Source organism: Leucoraja erinacea, chromosome 21 (genome assembly GCF_028641065.1).
Source record: "Leucoraja erinacea ecotype New England chromosome 21, Leri_hhj_1, whole genome shotgun sequence".
Taxonomy (NCBI): Eukaryota; Metazoa; Chordata; class Chondrichthyes; order Rajiformes; family Rajidae; genus Leucoraja; species Leucoraja erinaceus.
In genome coordinates, this window is record NC_073397.1 from 34,782,255 (window position 1) to 34,801,204 (window position 18,950).

Below are 18,950 nucleotides of genomic sequence, written 5' to 3' on the forward strand. Positions count from 1 at the left end.
ACTTAAAGCCCAACTTTGTTTTGCAGGCCCAGCCAATAGAGGCAGAGGCGCACAGCCCGGCTTGTTGTCCAAACCCTGCCACTGCCAAACTGTGACCTTGTTTGTGTTAAACTTCACCATTCAACACTGCCTGGGGTGGAGCTAAGGTGGGAGTTCTCAGTGACTGCCCCAGAGAGAGAGGGAGAGGGAGAGGGAGAGGGAGAGGGGGGGGAGAGAGAGAGAGAGGGGGGAGAGAGAGAGAGAGAGAGAAAGAGAGAGAGAGGGGGAAGGAGAGAGAGAGAGAGGGGGGGAAGGAGGAGAGAGAGAGAGAGAGAGGGGGGGGGGGGAAGGAGAGAGAGAGAGGGAAGGAGAGAGAGAGAGAGAGAGAGGGGGGGGGGGGAGAGAGAGGGGAGAGAGAGAGAGAGAGAGGGGGAAGGGAGAGAGAGAGGGAGGGGGGGGGCGGAGAGAGAGAGAGAGGGGAGGAAGGGAGAGAGAGAGAGAGAGAGAGAGAGAGAGAGAGAGAGAGAGAGAGAGACAGAGAGAGACAGAGAGAGACACAGAGAGACAGAGAGAGAGAGAACAAGATTGCAACTTTGCCCATACAGCCATACATCATATACTTTTAAAGGCTGAAACTTTGGAGGATCTTGGTCACACACACACACACTACGAAGAGGATTCTTTCCCAGCTGTAGTGGCTGGGAAGTTTCCTCAGCTTGCCGATCTCCCGGCCCAACCAAGAAACTTATTTTTTGGCATTCAGAAACGCTGTGGTCAGCAGCCTGCCAATTCTCTCGGCAGCTTGGCTCGGCTCACAGTCAGAACCAGTTTGCTCTGGTTATGTTGCACGGCGCACACAGGCTGGATTTCCTGCCCACTGTTTGCTAACTTCTTGTCGAATGGTTTATTTTCTCTCGATTCCTCCTGGTTGCTGTGGACCAAGCCCCTCTCCCAAACAAATCTCTTTTTAAATCAAAGGTGTTATTGGGCAAGAGATCCAACCATTAGATATGACAGGTAGACAAAAATGCTGGAGAAACTCAGCGGGTGCAGCGGCATCTATGGAGCGAAGGAAACTAGGCAACGTTTCGGGCCGAATAGGAACCATTTCATAGAAACATAGACAATAGGTGCAGGAGTAGAGGCCATTCGGCCCTTCGAGCCTGCACCATTCGCCATTCGATATGATCATGGCTGATCATCCAACTCAGTATCCCATCCCTGCCTTCTCTCCATACCCCCTGATCCCTTTAGCCACAAGGGCCACATCTAACTCCCTCTTAAATATAGCCAATGAACTGTGTGGCCTCAACTACCTTCTGTGGCAGAGAATTCCAGAGATTCACCACTCTCTGTGTGTGAAAAATGTTTCCCTCATCTCAGTCCTAAAAGATTTCCCCCTTATCCTTAAACTGTGACCCCCTTGTTCAGGAAATAGGCAACGTTTCGGGCCGAAACCCAAAGGGTTTCCTTCGCTCCATAGATGCTGCTGCACCCGCTGAGTTTCTCCAGAATTTTTGTCTATCTGTCAAATCTAATGGTTTGATCTCTTGCCCAATAACACCTTTGGCTCAGTGTGACTTGTTATCTGACCAAGCTGTTGTTAATTGTGGAGCGAGTGTGTTTACAGACAGCTGTGACTGTGTGTGTGTGTGTGTGTGTGTGTGTGTGTGTGTGACTCTGTGTGTGTGTGTGTGTGTGTGTGTGTGCGAGAGATCCTGTGTGTGTGTGTGACTCTGTGTGTGTGTGTGTGTGACTCTGTGTGTGTGTGTGTGTGTGTGTGTGTGTGTGTGTGACTCTGTGTGTGTGTGTGTGTGACTCTGTGTGTGTGTGTGACTCTGTGTGTGTATGTGTGACTCTGTGTGTGTGTGTGTGTGACTCTGTGTGTGTGTGTGACTCTGTGTGTGTATGTGTGACTGTGTGTGTGTGTGTGTGTGTGTGTGTGTGTGTGTGTGTGTGTGTGTGTGTGTGTGTGTGTGTGTGTGTGTGTGTGTGTGTGTGTGTGTGTGTGTGTGTGTGTGTGTGTGTGTGTGTGTGACAGTCAGGCACGAGCCCGGGTTGATTGCAGGGACGTGCGGAGAGCAGTGTATAGGGGCTGGTGCAGCCTTTCTAGACCAGGCTTGGTAAACAGTGACCTTGATCTGATCCCAGGGGAGTCTGCATGAGGAACCGCGGTGCTATTTTGATACCGTCTGCGTGCCGACGGTCGCATCCGGCCCCCTAGATCGGGCACGGCTGGAGACGCCGGGCGCGCGCGCGGATCGGACGTGGCCAACGACACCGACATCACCACCGCCTCCGACCTCCCCACCGTCGAAGGGATTTTACCGCAGATAGGCAGCCAGCATCAGCAGAGACACACACACACACCAACCACCCTGGCCACGCTCTCATCTCACCGCTGCCATCGGGAAGTCGGTACAGGAGCCTGAAAACTGTAACATCCAGGTTCAGGAATAGCTGCTTCCCCACAGCCATCAGGCTATTAAACACAACAACCTCAAATAAGCTCTGAACTACATACAGTGTTATTGTCATTATCGAACTATTAATGTTTGTTTTGTGTGTCTGTGTATATACAATAGACTATAGGTGCAGGAGTAGGCCATTCAGCCCTTCGAGCCAGCACCGCCATTCAATGTGATCATGGCTGATCTTCCACAATCAGTACCCCGTTCCTGCCTTCTCCCCATATCCCCTGACTCCACTATTTTTAAGAGCCCCATCTAGCTCTCTCTTGAAAGCATCCGATCTCTAGATTCAGATTCAGATTCAACTTTAATTGTCATTGTCAGTGTACAGTACAGAGACAAGGAAATGCATTTAGCATCTCCCTGGAAGAGCGACATAGCATATGATTTGAATAAATATTTACATTAGCATATATACAGACATAGTGTGTTTTTCCTGTGGGAGGAGTGTCCGGGGGGGGGGGGGGGGGGGGGGGTGATGATTGGCAGTCACCTAAGTACGTTGTTGAGTAGAGTGACAGCCGCCGGGAAGAAGCTGTTCCTGGACCTGCTGGTCCGGCAACGGAGAGATATGTGTGTATTTGTGAGTTTGTGTGTTTGTACACGCACTGAATAGTTTCTCTCTCGTTTATTGTATTGTTTACAGTAAATTATCTTTACATATTCTGCTGTGCTGCAGCAAGTAGGAATGCCATTGTTCTATCTGTGACACTCTCTTGACACTTGACATCGCCAGGCCAGGCCAGGCCAGACCGATCCCAGCAGCTCCAACTCGAGAGAACCAGCCTTTGTTGCCTAGATTTTTAACAGCTTTGAAACTTTAAAGGATCCGTGATGGTGCTGGAGAAAGTGTCAACTCTTGTACACTGCCTGGGGGAGTAATCTACAATCCCTACACTCCCTGTGGACTTTAAGGCCCTGTCCCACTGTCCGAGTTCATTCAAGAGCTCTCCCGAGTTTAAAAAAAAAATCAAACTCGTGGTAAGCACGTGGAATGTACGTAGCGGGTACGTCGGAGCTCGGGGACGTCTCTTAGCGGCGCGCTATGCTAACGGCAGGTACTCGGGAAACGCGGTAAGCTCGGGAAGACTGCTGAAGATTTTTCAACATGTTGAAAATTGTCCACGAGAGCCCCGAGTACCTACGAGCGGCCATTACCGTAATTCTCCGAGTTCGAATCAGGGGAAACTCGGGAGAACTCTTGAATTAGCTCGTACACAGTGGGACAGGCCCTTTAGAGACACAGCACAGGCAACAGGACCTTCGGCCCACCGAGTCCGCGCCGATCAGCGATCCCCCCCCCCCGTCCACTAGCGCTACCCTACACACTAGGGACGATTTTACAACTGACCGAGGACAACTGCAAACCTGGACGTCCTTTGGAATGTGGGAGGAAACCGAAGATCTCGGAGAAAAACCCACGCAGGGAGAACGTGCAAACTCCGTACAGGCAGCACCCGTAGTTGGGATCGAACCGGGGTCTCTGGCGCTGCAAGGCAAGCGCTCTAAGGCGGCAACTCTACCGCTGCGCCACCCTGGTGCCCTGTACCTGGGTATGATTACATCTATGTGTTGAACTGAGTTATTGGCAAAATGGAATTTCACTTCACGAAAGGACACGTGACAATAAAATATCATTCAACCATTCGATCATTTTTACTCGGATAGCAATAATGATCAAGCAATCTATTTGTGGTAAAATGTCATAAAAAGAGTCAAGAGGCCAGAGATATAGTGTTTAAGAAGGAACTGCAGATGCTGGAAAATCGAAGGAGATGAGGTGAGGAGAACTTTTTTCACACAGAGAGTGGTGAATCTCTGGAACTCTCTGTCACAGAAGGTAGTCGAGGCCAGTTCATTGGCTATATTTAAGAGGGAGTTAGATGTGGCCCTTGTGGCTAAGGGGATCAGGGGGTATGGAGAGAAGCAGGTACGGGATACTGAGTTGGATGATCAGTCATGATCATATTGAATGGCGGTGCAGGCTCGAAGGGCCGAATGGCCTACTCCTGCGCCTAATTTCTATGTTTCTATGAAGGTAGACAAAAATGCTGGAGAAACTCAGCGGGTGCAGCAGCATCTATGGAGCGAAGGAAATAGGCAACGTTTCGGGCCGAAACCCAAAGGAAATAGGCAACGTTTCGGGTCGAAACCCGAAGGGTTTCGGCCCGAAACGTTACCTATTTCCTTCGCTCCATAGATGCTGCTGCACCCGCTGAGTTTCTCCAGCACTTTTGTCCACCATTGAATATATATATATACACACTTAAATAACAGATAAAGTGCAACAGGTTGTTATAGTTCAGAGTTTGTTTGAAGTTGTGTTTAATAGCCTGATGGCTGTGGGGAAGTAGCTATTCCTGAACCTGGATGTTGCAGTCTTCAGGCTCCTGTTCCTTCTACCTGAAGGCAGCGGAGAGATGAGTGCGTGGCCAGGATGGTGTGTGGGTCCTCGATGATGCTGCCAGCCTTTTTTGAGGCAGCGACTGCGATCGATCCTCTCGATGGTGGGGAGGTCCGAGCCGACAACGGGCCGGGAACTTCCATCAAAGGAACTGCAGATGCCGGTTTATACCAAATATCGGACACAAAAGTGCTGGAGTGTCTCGGCGGGTCAGGCAGCATCTCTGGAGAACATGGATGGGTGACGTTTTGGGTCAGGACCGTTCTTTGTGAACCATGTTGGGCGCAAGTTGGTGGTCGCCTTTAACGCCGAACGCACGCACACTCTAATCCGCTTTGGGATATTTCAAGGCGGTGACTGGTCTAATTTAAGAGCAACTCCTCCACTGTCTAAATATACTCATCACATCGTGGACGAGGCATTTAGGACAATGGACCAATGCTGGTTCCCAACGGGGGTTTAAAGGAGGGAAAAGATATGGTTACAGAGAAAGGTTGAACAAGTTAGGGCTTTATTCGTTGGAGCGCAGAAGGTTAAGGGGGGACGTGATAGAGGTCTTTAAAATGATGAGAGGGATAGACAGAGTTAACGTGGATAAGCTTTTCCCACTGAGAGTAGGGAAGATTTAAACAAGGGGACATGACTTGAGAATTAAGGGACAGAAGTTTAGGGGTAACATGAGGGGGAACTCTTCTTTACTCGGAGAGTGGTGGCTGTGTGGAATGAGCTTCCAGTGAAGGTGGTGGAGGCAGGTTCGTTTTTATCATTTAAAAATAAATTGGATAGTTATATGGATGGGAAGGGAATGGAGGGTTATGGTCTGAGCGCAGGTATATGGGACTAGGGGAGATTATGTGTTCGGCACGGACTAGAAGGGTGGAGATGGCCTGTTTCCGTGCTGTAATTGTTATATGGTTATAACAGGAACCTGGTAAAAAGGGTGACTGGTTCACACAGGGAGGGAATAAGCTGCCGGAGGAGGAGACAGAAACCTTAACAGCATTTAAAAACAAACCCTCGGACAGGTACCTGGATGAGAAAGGTACATGGCCACTCAATGAACCGTTGCCCCTTATATGGCAGCACAGTGGCGCAGCGGTAGAGTTGATGCCTTACAGAGACCCGGGTTCGATCCCGACCACGGGTGCTGCCTGTACGGAGTTTGCACGTTCTCCCCGTGACCGGCGTGGGTTTTCTCCGAGATCTTCAGTTTCCTCCCACACTCCGAAGACGTGCAGGTTTGTAGGTTCATTGGCTTGGTAAATGTAAAAATTGTCCCTAGTGTGTGTAGGATAGTGTTAGTGTGCGGGGATCGCTGGTCGGCGCGGACCCAGTGGGTCGAAAGGGCCTGGATCCGCGCTGTATCTCTAAACTAAAGGCGGAGGAATATGATTCAATTGCAGGCAATGGGACTAGCTTAGATGGGGCACCTTGGTCGCCATGGACGTGTTGGGCCGAAGGGCCTGTTTTTCCTGCAGTATAACTCCATAACAATGTATTACAAACCTCGGTAAAATAAATTAATGATGGTCAGAGCTATCACACATTGTCTGATGAAGGGTCTCGACTCGAAATGAACACCTATCCCTTTTCTCCAGAGATGCTGCCTGGCCCAGCTGAGTTACTCAAAAAATCAAACTCGTGTTAAGTACGTAGCGTGGTACGTCGTAGGGTACGTCGGAGCTCGGGGACGTCCCTTAGCGGCTCGTAACGCTAACGGCAGGTACTCGGGAAACGCGGTAAGCTCGGGAAGATTTTTGAAAAACGTGTTGAAAAATGTCCACGAGAGCCCCGAGTACCTACGAGCGGCTATTAACGTAAAACTCCGAGTTGCGAATCAGGGGAAACTCGGGAGAACTCTTGAATTACCTCATACAGTAGGACAGCCCCATTAATCACATTTGTGGGAGTCAGTGAATGTGGAATCAATCAAGTGTTGACTGAAAACTAAAGTGTAGCTCATGCAGGAAACGTGTGATTTTGTTTTCTCTTCCATGTGCCCGTCTCTTTAAACATTGAACGCCTGCGAATCTTGGCCAAGTGTCGTAATGCTCGCTCCACCTTCAGTTCAGCCAAGCTGTTTGTCTTAGTGTTTAAGAGGGAACTGCAGATGCTGGAGAATCGAAGGTTACACAAAAAAGCTGGAGAAACTCAGCGGGTGCAGCAGCATCTATGGAGCGAAGGAAATAGGCAACGTTTCGGGCCGTTTCGGCCCGAAACGTTGCCTATTTCCTTCGCTCCATAGATGCTGCTGCACCTGTTTGTCTTAGTGATTGTTGTGGTTACGCAGTGTGGAGGCCCAAAGTCACCAATGTGTATCACAACTGTACAGGGGATAGCATGAGACTAGTGTGAAGGGGTGATGCATGGTCTCGGTGGGATGGAGGTGCTGTTTGCATGATGTATCTTTGTTGTAGAGCTATGCATCGTGGAAACAGGCCCTTCGGCCCAAACTTGCCCACGCCGACCAACATGCCCCATCTATACTAGTCCCACAATAGACAATAGACAACAGGTGCAGGAGTAGGCGTAGGGCTCTTAAAAATAGCGGAGTCAGGAGATATGGGGAGAAGGCAGGAACGGAGAACGGAGATGAGGAAACACTTTTTCTCACGGAGAGCTGTGAGTCTGTGGAATTCCCTGCCTCAGAGGGCTGTGGATTCTTTCAAGAGAGAGCTAGATAGGGCCAACGTGCCCCATCTACACTAGTCCCACAATAGACAATAGACAACAGGTGCAGGAGTAGGCATAGGGAACTTAAAGATAGCAGAGCCAGGGGATATGGGGAGAAGGCAGGAACGGGGTACTGATTGGGGATGACCAGCCATGATCACATTGAATGGCGGTGCCGGCTTGAAGGGCCGAATGGCCTCCTCCTGCACCTATTGTCTATTGTCTTATCGTCTGGAGCTAGGAGACAACAACTCGACCACTGCGCCCCTGGTTAGATTTGCAGATGAATCTAAAATTGGCCAAGAGATATTTTCCAAGTTGGGCAGTCGACCGATCGAGAGAGGTTTTAATTAGTGGTCTGATTTGTGTTCTTGCAGGAAACCCTCTGAAGAAGCAGACATGGATGAAGTCATGGCAGCTGCGGTTCTGACCAGCCTGTCCACCAGTCCCCTGGTCCTGAGCCCGAACACAGGGATGCAGTTATTAGGTAGGTGTGTAACCCCAGGAGGTTTTTATGCTTATTGAGCAGAACATAGAACCGTATAGACACACAAAATGCTGGAATAACTCAGCGGGTGAGGCAGCATCTCTGGAGAGAAGGAATGGGCACCCTTCTGGTCTCGACCCGAAATGTCGCCCATTCCTTCTCTCCAGAGATGCTGCCTCACCCGCTGAGTTACTGAGTTGAGTAACTCCAAAAATGCTGCCTGCCCCGCTGAGTTACTCCAGCATTATAGAAACATAGAAAATAGGTGCAGGAGTAGGCCATTCGGCCCTTCGAGCCTGCACCGCCATTCAATATGATCATGGCTGATCATCCAACTCAGTATCCCGTACCTGCCTTCTCTCCATACCCCCTGATCCCTTTAGCCACAAGGGCCACATCTAACTCCCTCTTAAATATAGCCAATGAACTGTGGCCTCAACTACCTTCTGTGGCAGAGAGTTCCACAGATTCACCACTCTCTGTGTGAAAAAAAAAGGCGAGTCCCAGGCTGCTGCAGGGGCCTTGTTGGTTGCCCTCGACCGGCTGGGCCCAGCGACGTCACGGGAGGAACGTACAAACTCCGCGCAGACGGCGCCCGTAGTCGGGATCAAAGCCGGGTCTCCGGCGCTGTGAGGCAGCAACTCTACCGCTGCCCCGTCCCGATATTTGAGTATAACATGGAAGATTTTCTATCGTTAAATTACTGCTTTGCTCGCTTGGAAACCGTTGGTTTGGTTCAGCGATCACCTCGACTGCCAGTAATTATTCCAACAAGGGGATATGGGGGAGAAGGCAGGAACGGGGTACTGATTGTGGATGATCAGCCACGATCACATTGAATGGCGGTGCTGGCTCGAAGGGCCGAATGGCCTCCTCCTGCGTCTATTGTCTATTGTCCATTGTCAATTGGTTATAACAAACAAACATAAGCTTCTTGGATTGTCCTTTTAAGAGGCATTGTGTCTACAAACACAATAAACTCTGCTATGTTGCCTGGCCCATCGTGTGACATTCCAGACTCGGGTAAAGGCTGTTTAGCAAATTCCCACTGGGGTGGGAATGTTTATGAGGAGGATTTATTTTTGCTCAGCACAGCTCTGAGTAGCCTGCTAAATAACAAATTTGGAAAGAACTCTGGAATCAGAGTTTATGGCCCATCTCGGCTGCAGTAAAAAGCCCGTGGTACTTTGCATCTTGTGAGTTGCATGTGCAAGGATTAGAACCAGTGGTCGTACAGTATGGAAACAGGCCCTTCAATCCAACACAGGGCAAGATGCCCCATCCGAGCTAGTCCCATATTTGTCCCATATCCCCCCTCAACCTTTCCTGTCTATATACCTTCACGGGCAGCAGGTAGATCCTGACCTCGGCTGCTGTTTGTGTGGACTTCAAGTTCAAGAGAGTTTATTGTCATGTATCCCTGATAGGACAATGAAATTCTTGCTTTGCTTCAGCACACCAGAACATAGTAGGCATTGACTACAGAACAGATCAGTGTGTCCAAATACCGTAATATAAATATATACACACATGAATATATAAACTGTTAAAGTGCAAATAACAGATAATGGGCTATTAATGTTCAGAGTTTTGTCCGAGCCAAGTTTAATAGCCTGACGGCTGTGGGGAAGTAGCTATTCCTGAACCTGGTCGTTCTCCCTGGGACCACGTGGTTTTTCTCCAGGTGCCCCGGTTTCCTTCCACTTCCCAAAGATGTGCCGATTTGTACGTTAATTTGCCCGCTGTACATCGCCTCGAGTGCGTAGGGAGTGGATACGAAAGTGGGATAATGTAAAACTATGGGTGATTAATGGTCAGCATGGACTCGGTGGGCCGAAGGGCCTGTTTGCATGCTGTGTCTTTCCATCAATACCTTTAGTTTAGCGAGGCAGTGTGGGAACGGGCCCTTCAGCCTGCCGAGCCATCACCGACCAATGATCACCCGTACACCAGCTATATTCTACACACCAGGGACCATTTACAGAAGCCAATTAACCTACAAACCTGCAAGTCTTTGGTGTGTGGGAGGAAACCGGAGCACCCGGAGAAAACCCACGCATGTCACGGATGAACGTACAAACTCCGTACAGACAGCGCCCGTAGTCAGGATCGAACCCGGGTCTCTGGCGCTGTGAGGCAGCGCCACTCCTGACCAAGTAGCTATTTCATTACTTTGCATTTATTCTCTGAGATATTAATGTTGTATCAAACATTGTTTATTTATATCTGCAGTGTTGTCTACTTGTCCCACTGCAGTGAGTGGACACAAAGTGCTGGAGTAACAATAGACAATAGGTGCGGGAGTAGGCCATTCGGCCCTTCGAGCCAGCACCGCCATTCAATGTGATCATGGCTGATCATCCCCAATCAGCACCACGTTCCTGCCTTCTCCCCATATCTTTAAGAGCCCTATCTAACTCTCTTGAAAGCATCCAGACAATTGGCATCCACTGCCTTCTGAAGCAGAGAATTCCACAGACTCACAACTCTCTGGGTGAAAAAGTGTTTCCTCGTCTCCGTTCTAAATGGCCGACCCCTTATTCTTAAACTGTGTGTGGCCCCTGGTTCTGGACTCCCCCAACATCGGGAACATGTTTCCTGCCTCTAGCGTGTCCAAACCCTTAACAATCTTATATGTTTCAATAAGACCCCCTCTCATCCTTCTAAATTCCGGTGTATACAAGCCCAGCCGCTCCATTCTATCGACATATGACAGTCCCGCCATCCCGGGAATTAACCTGGTGAACCAACGCTGCATCTTTGGAGAGAAGAGAATGGGCAACGTGTACTGAATCTGAAGAGAGGTCTCATAGAAACATAGAAATTAGGTGCAGGAGTAGGCCATTCGGCCCTTCGAGCCTGCACCGCCATTCAATATGATCATGGCTGATCATCCAACTCAGTATCCCGTACCTGCCTTCTCTCCATACCCCCTGATCCCCTTAGCCACAAGGGCCACATCTAACTCCCTCTTAAATATAGCCAATGAACTGACCTCAACTACCCTCTGTGGCAGAGAGTTCCAGAGATTCACCACTCTCTGTGTGAAAAAAGTTCTTCTCATCTCGGTTTTAAAGGATTTCCCCCTTATCCTTAAGCTGTGACCCCTTGTCCTGGACTTCCCTAACATTGGGAACAATCTTCCTGCATCTAGCCTGTCCAACCCCTTAAGAATTTTGTAAGTTTCTATAAGATCCCCTCTCAATCTCCTAAATTCTAGAGAGTATAAACCAAGTCTATCCAGTCTTTCTTCATAAGACAGTCCTGACATCCCAGGAATCAGTCTGGTGAACCGTCTCTGCACTCTCTCGACCCGAAACGTCACCCATTCCTTCTCTCCAGGGAGGCGGCCAGTCCCGTTGAGTTACTCCAGCACTTTGTGTATATCTGAGTATACACAGGGTGTAAAGCAGCACCTGCAGTTCCTCCCTATGCCCCGCGCTGAGGTATTTGTGTCCTCTCCAGACAAGGTACTGAAGGAGGGTCCGTCTCTGTCGGTCAGCTTTGACAGCAGCACCACCAGCGGAAACTGGAGTTGGGACGTCCCGAGTGACCACTCCAACCCGTCCACCCCGTCGCCACCCTTGCCCGCTGACGGCTCCAAGCCCTGCCCGCTCTCCGGGCAATCGGACGATGGCATCGACGAACCAGAGGCAACTCACTTCCTGTTCGAGGAACCTACTCCGCGGAAAAGAAAGGTTTGGTTTTACTTCCTATCGCCGATTCAGACCGACTCAATTATTTAAATTTGGATCGCACCGCCACTTTTTGGCTGATTCATTAGTTTTGTTGTCTGCAACTCGTTTTCACCTAACCCACCACTAACAACTTGCACAAGAAACTTACAAAATTCTTAAGGGGTTGGACAGGCTAGATGCAGGAAGATTGTTCCCGATGTTGGGGAAGTCCACAACAAGGGGTCACAGCTTAAGGATAAGGGGGAAATTCTTTAAAACCGAGATGAGAAAAACATTTTTCCACACAGAGAGTGGTGAATCTGTGGAACTCTCTGCCACAGAGGGTAGTTGAGGCCACAGTTCATTGGCTATATTTAAGAGGGAGTTAGATGTGGCCCTTGTGGCTAAGGGGATCAGAGGGTATGGAGAGAAGGCAGGTACGGGATACTGAGTTGGATGATCAGCCATGATCATATTGAATGGCAGTGCAGGCTCGAAGGGCCGAATGGCCTACTCCTGCACCTATTTTCTATGTTTCTATGTTAAATTGAATCGGCTTCAGCATTTAAGATATCACCTTTTGAAAGTTGCGTTGGTTTATTGGTGTTCTTGTGCACAGCAAGAAAAGGCATCAGTTGTACTTGCTGCAGGTGGAGTTCAGGGAAAATCTTCAAGTGAATAACCAGTTTAGTTTAGAGATGCAGCACAGAAACAGGCCCTTCGGCCCACCGAGTCCGTGCCGACCAACGAGCTCCACACACTCACACTATCCTACACACACGAGGGACAATTTACAATTTTAACAACCTACAAACAATAGACAATAGGTGCAGGAGTAGAGGCAATTCGGCCCTTCGAGCCAGCACAGCCATTCAATGTGATCATGGCTGATCATCCCCAATCAGTACCCCGTGCCTGCCTTCTCCCCACATCCCTTAACTCCACTATCGTTAAAAGCTCTATCTAACTCTCTCTTGAAAGTATCCAGAGAACCGGCCTCCACCGCCCTCTGAAGCAGAGAATTCCACAGACTCACCACTCTCTGTGTGAAAAAGTTTTTCCTCATCTCTGTTCTAAATGGCTTACTCCTTATTCTTAAACTGCGGCCCACTGGTTCTGGACTCCCCCCAACATCGGGAACGTTTTTCCTGCGGACACCATGAAGTGCTTTAATAGTTGTTAAAATTCACATTAAAATATCGCACATTGTTGCTTTACCACAAATCTTTGCTTGATAAGTTTTTTTTCAATATTGTTATTTGATCATTTATATAGCTTTAGTATTTGCAGTTTCACTTGTCAACAAGGGTGACACACATTCAGAAACTTGTTGCAACAAGGCGCTGTTAGAACAAAGCCTCATGTGTACATGTATGAAGTGATTTAGGAAGCTGGGATCAAGAGATAAGGATTGTTCAATGAGCCCTTCCTTGAGAAAGCAAATAATCACTTTATCCATCTAGATGGAACATGCAAATGTCAGAACAATTTAGCAAAAAGAGGCGTAGGTTCCGGACATTCTGTCAGCTTCAGGGTGGCTGTTTTGGCCGCCTAATATGGTGATATTGTTCAAGAAGGAACTGCAGATGCTGGAAAATCGAAGGTAGACAAACCAAGCTGATCTCCCGGTGGCTCAGCACTTCAACTCCCCCTCCCATTCCGAATCCAGCCTTTCTCTCCTGGGCCTCCTCCATGGCCAGAGTGAGTCCCACCGCAAATTGGAGGAGCAGCACCTCATATTTTGCTTGGGTAGTTTACACCCCAGTGGTATGAACATTGACTTCTCCAATTTCAGGTAGTCCTTGCTTTCTCCCTCCTTCCCCTCCCCTTCCCAGCTCCCCCACAGCCCACTGTCTCCGCCTCTTCCTTTCTTCTTTCCGCCCACCCCCCTTCGGTCTGAAGAAGGGTCTCGACCAGAAACGTCGCCTATTCCTTCTCTCCATAGATGCTGCCTCACCCGCTGAGTTTCTCCAGCATTTTTGTCTACCTCCAATGTATAAGAAGCATTCTCATTTTCAAGTTATAAGGTGAAAAATGAAGCTGTACAATTTTAGATGCCAAATGTTTTATCTTGTACAATTGCTTCTAATAAAAATGAAAAAAAAATTATAAAAAAGAGAGAGATTGGTTTCACCAAAGGAGAGAAAGTGGAACAGCGTATCGAGGGTCTTGGTATAAAATCAATCCATGTTGCATTCAGTAGATTGGATTGATTGAAAGGTACAGCATGGAAACAGGCCCTTCAGCCCAGCGAGGCCTGGCCGACCAACAGTCACACATTCACACTGGTCCTACATTAATTCCCAGCCACTCCCGAAACACAAGGTGTGATTTATACAGAGGCCAATTCACCTTCAACCACGCACGTCTTTGTGGAAACCAGAACGCCAGAGGAAACCCACGCGATCACAGGGCGAACATGCAAACTCCGCGCAGACAGCACCTGAAGTTGGCATCTATGACTCTTGTGAGGGCTTTCCAAAGCAGGTTGAGTCTGATTGAAGATAGTCGCATAATGCTGGAGTAACTCAGCGGGCCAGACAGCATCTCTGGAGAGAAGGAATGGGTGACGTTTCGGGTCGAGACCCATTTTGTGTCTACCTTTGATTTAAACCAGCATCTGCAGTTCCTTCCTGCACATTTAGCTCCAGGAGTGTAGAACCTCCCTGTGGTCCTGGTCGGGGATTCTGTACCAACGCTCCATTTGTTCTATCCCTGCAGAACTCCATGAAGGTCATGTTTAAATGTTTGTGGAAGAATTGTGGGAAGGTTCTAAGCACGTCATCAGGGATGCAGAAACACGTACGCACACTCCACTTGGGGTAAGTTTGAAACGCTGCCGTTTAGAGTGACATGTGACCGGGGCCTCTTATTAACACTATTGATTTATTATTGATATTGGTTTAGTCTTGTAACGCCAACCCAAGATACAGTGAAAGATTTTGTTTGCGTTCTCTCTAGTCAAATGATACTAAACAAATGAATGAATGACTAAGTTTATTGGCCAAGTATTCACATACAAGGAATTTGCCTTGGTGCTCTGCCCGCAGGTGACAACATGACATATAGTGACAGTTAAGGGGTTGTGTCACTTGGGCGACCTAATTGGTGAATTTAGAAGAGTTTAGGGGAGTTTGAAAAAGTGTCATGTTGAAGACCTCCTTCAACTATGTTGAAGACCAGGTACGACTAACTTCGGGAAAATTGGACACCGAATAGTGGAGAGTGAAGGCGACCTCCTTCGACTATGATGAAGACTATCTACGACTAACTTTGACTACCATCGATTACCTACGACTAACATGCCGACCTACTACGACTAAACCTACGAGTAAAAAAAGTCTACTCCTATCTCCTGTGTGTTCTCAGTACATTGCAGCAGTACGTCAACTGTTTGTTACGATTGGTGATGGTCCATGTGTGATTGCAGGCACAATGGCGACTCGGACCACTGCGATGGTGAAGAAGACTTCTATTACTCAGAGATTGACGTGGATGTAGACTCACTAACGGATGGTTTGAGCAGCCTGACGCCAATGTCGCCCACGGCAACCATGCCTCCCGTTTTTCCCAGTGTGGATTGTGGATCGTCCAACCCGGCCTCGGTGAGGAGCGAGAAGATGGTCACCCCCCTGAGTCGTTCTGCCCCGACTAACCTCTACCACGTCCGCACTGACCACGCCTACCAGGTAAATCGCCAGGGTGGCACAGCGCCAGAGACCCGGGTTCGATCCTGACCACGGGTGCTGTCTGTACGGAGTTTGCACGTTCGCCCATGGGTTTTCCCCGGGTGCTCCGGTTTCCTCCCACACTCCAAAGACGTACAGGATTGTAAATTGTAAATTGTCCCTGATGTGTGCAGATCAGGATAGTGCATGGGGTCGGCACGGACTCGGTGGGCCGAATGGCCTGTTTCCGTGCTGTATCTCTAAACTAAACTCAAAAAGACCATCAGAATGGGGCTGAACGTTAACTAATGGTTTTCATCATCAGTGAAAGTTTATTTTAGTTTAGTTTATTGCCATGTGAGCCGAGGTGCGGGGATTTTTGTCACGGGCGCTAACGAGTCAGCGGATAGACTGGTTAGAAGTTAACATCTAGTGCAAGATAAAAGTCAAGAGAAGTCCGACTAAATATAATCTGCGGGTCTCCAATGAGATATAGAGTGGCTCAGGAACGCTATCCAGTTGATGGTGGGACCATTCAGTTGCCCGATAACAGCCGGGAAGAAACTGTCCCTGAATCTGGAGCTGTGGGTGTTTCTAGACTTCTGTTCCTCGTGCCTGATGGGAGAGGGGAGAAGAGGGAGTGGCCGGGGGTAAGACTGGCCCTTGATGATGCTGCTGGCCTTGCCGAGGCAGCGTGAGGTGTAGATGGAGTCGGTGGAAGGGCGATGGTCTGGGCTGCAATGGACCATTCCGTGTCACTTTGCCTTTCTTTCCCTCTGATGGTGCATTTATTTCCCCCGTTTACAGGCGACTGCACCAGTCAGCATCCCTGTAACATCCAAGTTCTGTCCAAATGGGACTGGATTCAGCATATCGTTGCAGTCTCCGCCCGTAATCTTTAAAGGCTCACAGGTGAGCGAGTGCTTTTACATCTGTAGGTTTAAATTTATTGTTGCTGTGTGGAAAATACAGTCCACATCTCTTGCTTCCATGCTGTGTGCAGTCCACGCTACCGTGCCCCTCCGACGCCTATTTCCCAGCGCCCGTGGTTCCAGAGCCTCCCCGGATTATCCGTCTCCGACACACGGGCTGTGGGAACGGATCGGGCCGGGCCAGAGTTCCAGATCCCCGGCTGCAGGGGGGGGCAAAGTCCAGCTGCCGATCAGCCACGGAAGTCTTTTGTATTGTATTGTATTGTATTCAAATTTATTGTCATTGTCTCAATTTGAGACAACGAAATGAATTTCCCGTACAGGCAGTATCGTTAAAAAAAATCACAAGAAAAATAATAAAAATAAATATTAAATAAATAATAAAACATATTAAAAATAAAATTGAGATTGAATTAAAAAAAAAAAAAAAAAAAAAAGCACAAACACAGAAAGTCCACAACACAACATAACATAAATGGCACCCAGGTGAGGGTGGCACCATAGTCCAGCCAGCCTCCCCTCCACGTTCATCCTCAGTCCAGATGAGGCCGAGATCAACCGCCCCATCCGACCTAGGGGGGACATTGTCAGACTTCCAGAGGGGATGGGGGGGGGGGGGGGGGGCAAAGTGCTCTCTCGTGGTTTTGTCCGGATTAAAGGGGTCACAGTTTAAGGATAAGAGGGAAGTCTTTTAGGACCAAGATGAGAAAATCCTTTTTCACACAGAGTGTGGTGAATCTGTGGAATTCTCTGCCACAGAAGGTAGTCGAGGCCACAGTTCATTGGCTATATTTATTCTTGTATTCTTGTATTCAAATTTTATTGTCATTGTCTCAATTTGAGACAACGAAATGAATTTTCCGTACAGGCAGTATCGTTAAAAAAAAAAATCACAAGAAAAATGATAAAAATAATCATAATAAATAATAAATGCATAATCGAAGGGCCGAATGGCCTCTACTCCTGAAACCTAATGTCTAAAATTTTTAAAAAAGGACAAACACATGGATCCACAAGTTAACATAAATGGCACCTGCAGGTGAGGAAGGTACCACTTAACTCCAGATTGGCCACTTTTTCAATTCAGATCAGATTCAGATTCAGATTCAATTTTAATTGTCATTGTCAGTGTACAGTACAGTACAGAGACAACGAAATGCATTTAGCAGACAGAATTTGTCCGAATTATTGCGGAACGTTGACCATCACGGCTGGTTCCTACCTGTTTGATGTTCTTGCCCCCTCTACACTCTGTGCTTCCAAACCTGCCATCAGGTTGCCTGTCAAACATCCCCTGCATGGTCCAGCACCCACTCGGTTAGGGATGGTCTATAAATACATGTTCACCCTGCGTTCCCTCCCACAACACTACCACGTGCGGCTTTGTAGGTTAATTGTCCTCTGTAAACTGCCCCCCTAGTGTGTGCGGAATGGAATAACATAGAACCAGTGTAAACTGGGTGATCGATGGTCAGCATGGGTTTGGTGAGACGAAGGGCCTGTTTCCATGCAGACTCTCTAAACTACGTATAGAAGAGGAAAAAAAAGTAAACCTTCTTTAATATCTGAGAGGGAGGCGCGGTGGCGCAGCGGTAGAGCTGCTGCCTCACAGCGCCAGAGACCCAGGTTCGATCCTGACCACGGGTGCTGTCTGTACGGAGTTTGCACGTTCTCCCGGTGGGTTTTCCCCGGGTGCTCCGGTTTTCTCCCAGACTCAAAAGACGTACAGGTCTGCTAATTGGCAGCGGTAAAATTGTAAATCGAAGGTAGACAAAAAATGCTGGAGAAACTCAGCGGGTGCAGCAGCATCTTTGGAGCGAAGGAAATAGGCAACGTTTCGGGCCGAAACCCTTTGGGTTTCGGCCCGAAACGTTGCCTATTTCCTGAAATGGTTCCTATTCGGCCCGAAACGTTGCCTATTTCCTGAAATGGTTCCTATTCGGCCCGAAACGTTGCCTATTTCCTGAAATGGTTCCTATTCGGCCCGAAACGTTGCCTATTTCCTTCGCTCCGTAGATGCTGCTGCACCCGCTGAGTTTCTCCAGCATTTTTGTCTACCTGTCAAATCTAATGGTTTGATCTCTTGCCCAATAACACCTTTGGCTCAGTGTGACTTTATCTGACCAAGCTGTTGTTAATTGTGGTGCGAGTGTGTTTACAGACAGCTGTGACTGTGTGTGTGTGTGTGTGTGTGTGTGATAGTGTTAGTGTGTGGGGTGGGGATTGCAGGCCAGTGTGGACTCGGTGGGCCGAATGGCCTGTTTCTGTTCTTTATCCATGAACTGAATGATACTAAAAATTTGTCCGAAGCTGCCGAACCTTTAATCCACTTGGGAGAAATGAATGAAACACTGACTTTCAGTGAATTAAAGCAGTTTGGGGGCCCCGTGTAGGTTGACCTTTTCATTAGTGGCCTTGTGACCTCGCGTACATACATACACACATTTCTGTTTGAACCGGAAAAACATGTCCAGTGAAAGAAGAATTTAAAGCTGGCATGCGCCAGGCACATTCCTGGGTCGGCAGTCCCATGGGTGGAGCCTTAAAATAGATCTTCTGTTCAGTCAACCTTTAAAATAAATAAACGGCAGGGAATAGATGCAAAATGTTGGAGTAACTCAGCGGGTCAGGCAGCAGCATCTCTGGAGAGAAGGAATGG

At 48.5% G+C, this 18,950-nt stretch overlaps 1 protein-coding gene across 3 annotated transcripts in view; it reads left to right on the forward strand.

Annotated features, from left to right (window-relative positions):
- LOC129707518 (zinc finger protein 704-like) overlaps nt 1–18,950 on the forward strand; it is a 64,841-nt gene that overhangs the window by 39,240 nt on the left and 6,651 nt on the right. For all 3 annotated transcript variants that reach the window (XR_008725195.1, XM_055652625.1, XM_055652624.1), the window contains exons 3-7: nt 7,905–8,014; nt 11,480–11,712; nt 14,413–14,513; nt 15,122–15,380; nt 16,167–16,271. Coding sequence is in view for 2 of the 3 variants with exons in the window: in XM_055652625.1 (XP_055508600.1) it covers nt 7,905–8,014; nt 11,480–11,712; nt 14,413–14,513; nt 15,122–15,380; nt 16,167–16,271 (808 nt within the window). In the remaining variant the exon portion in view is untranslated. The remainder of the gene's footprint in view (nt 1–7,904; nt 8,015–11,479; nt 11,713–14,412; nt 14,514–15,121; nt 15,381–16,166; nt 16,272–18,950) is intronic.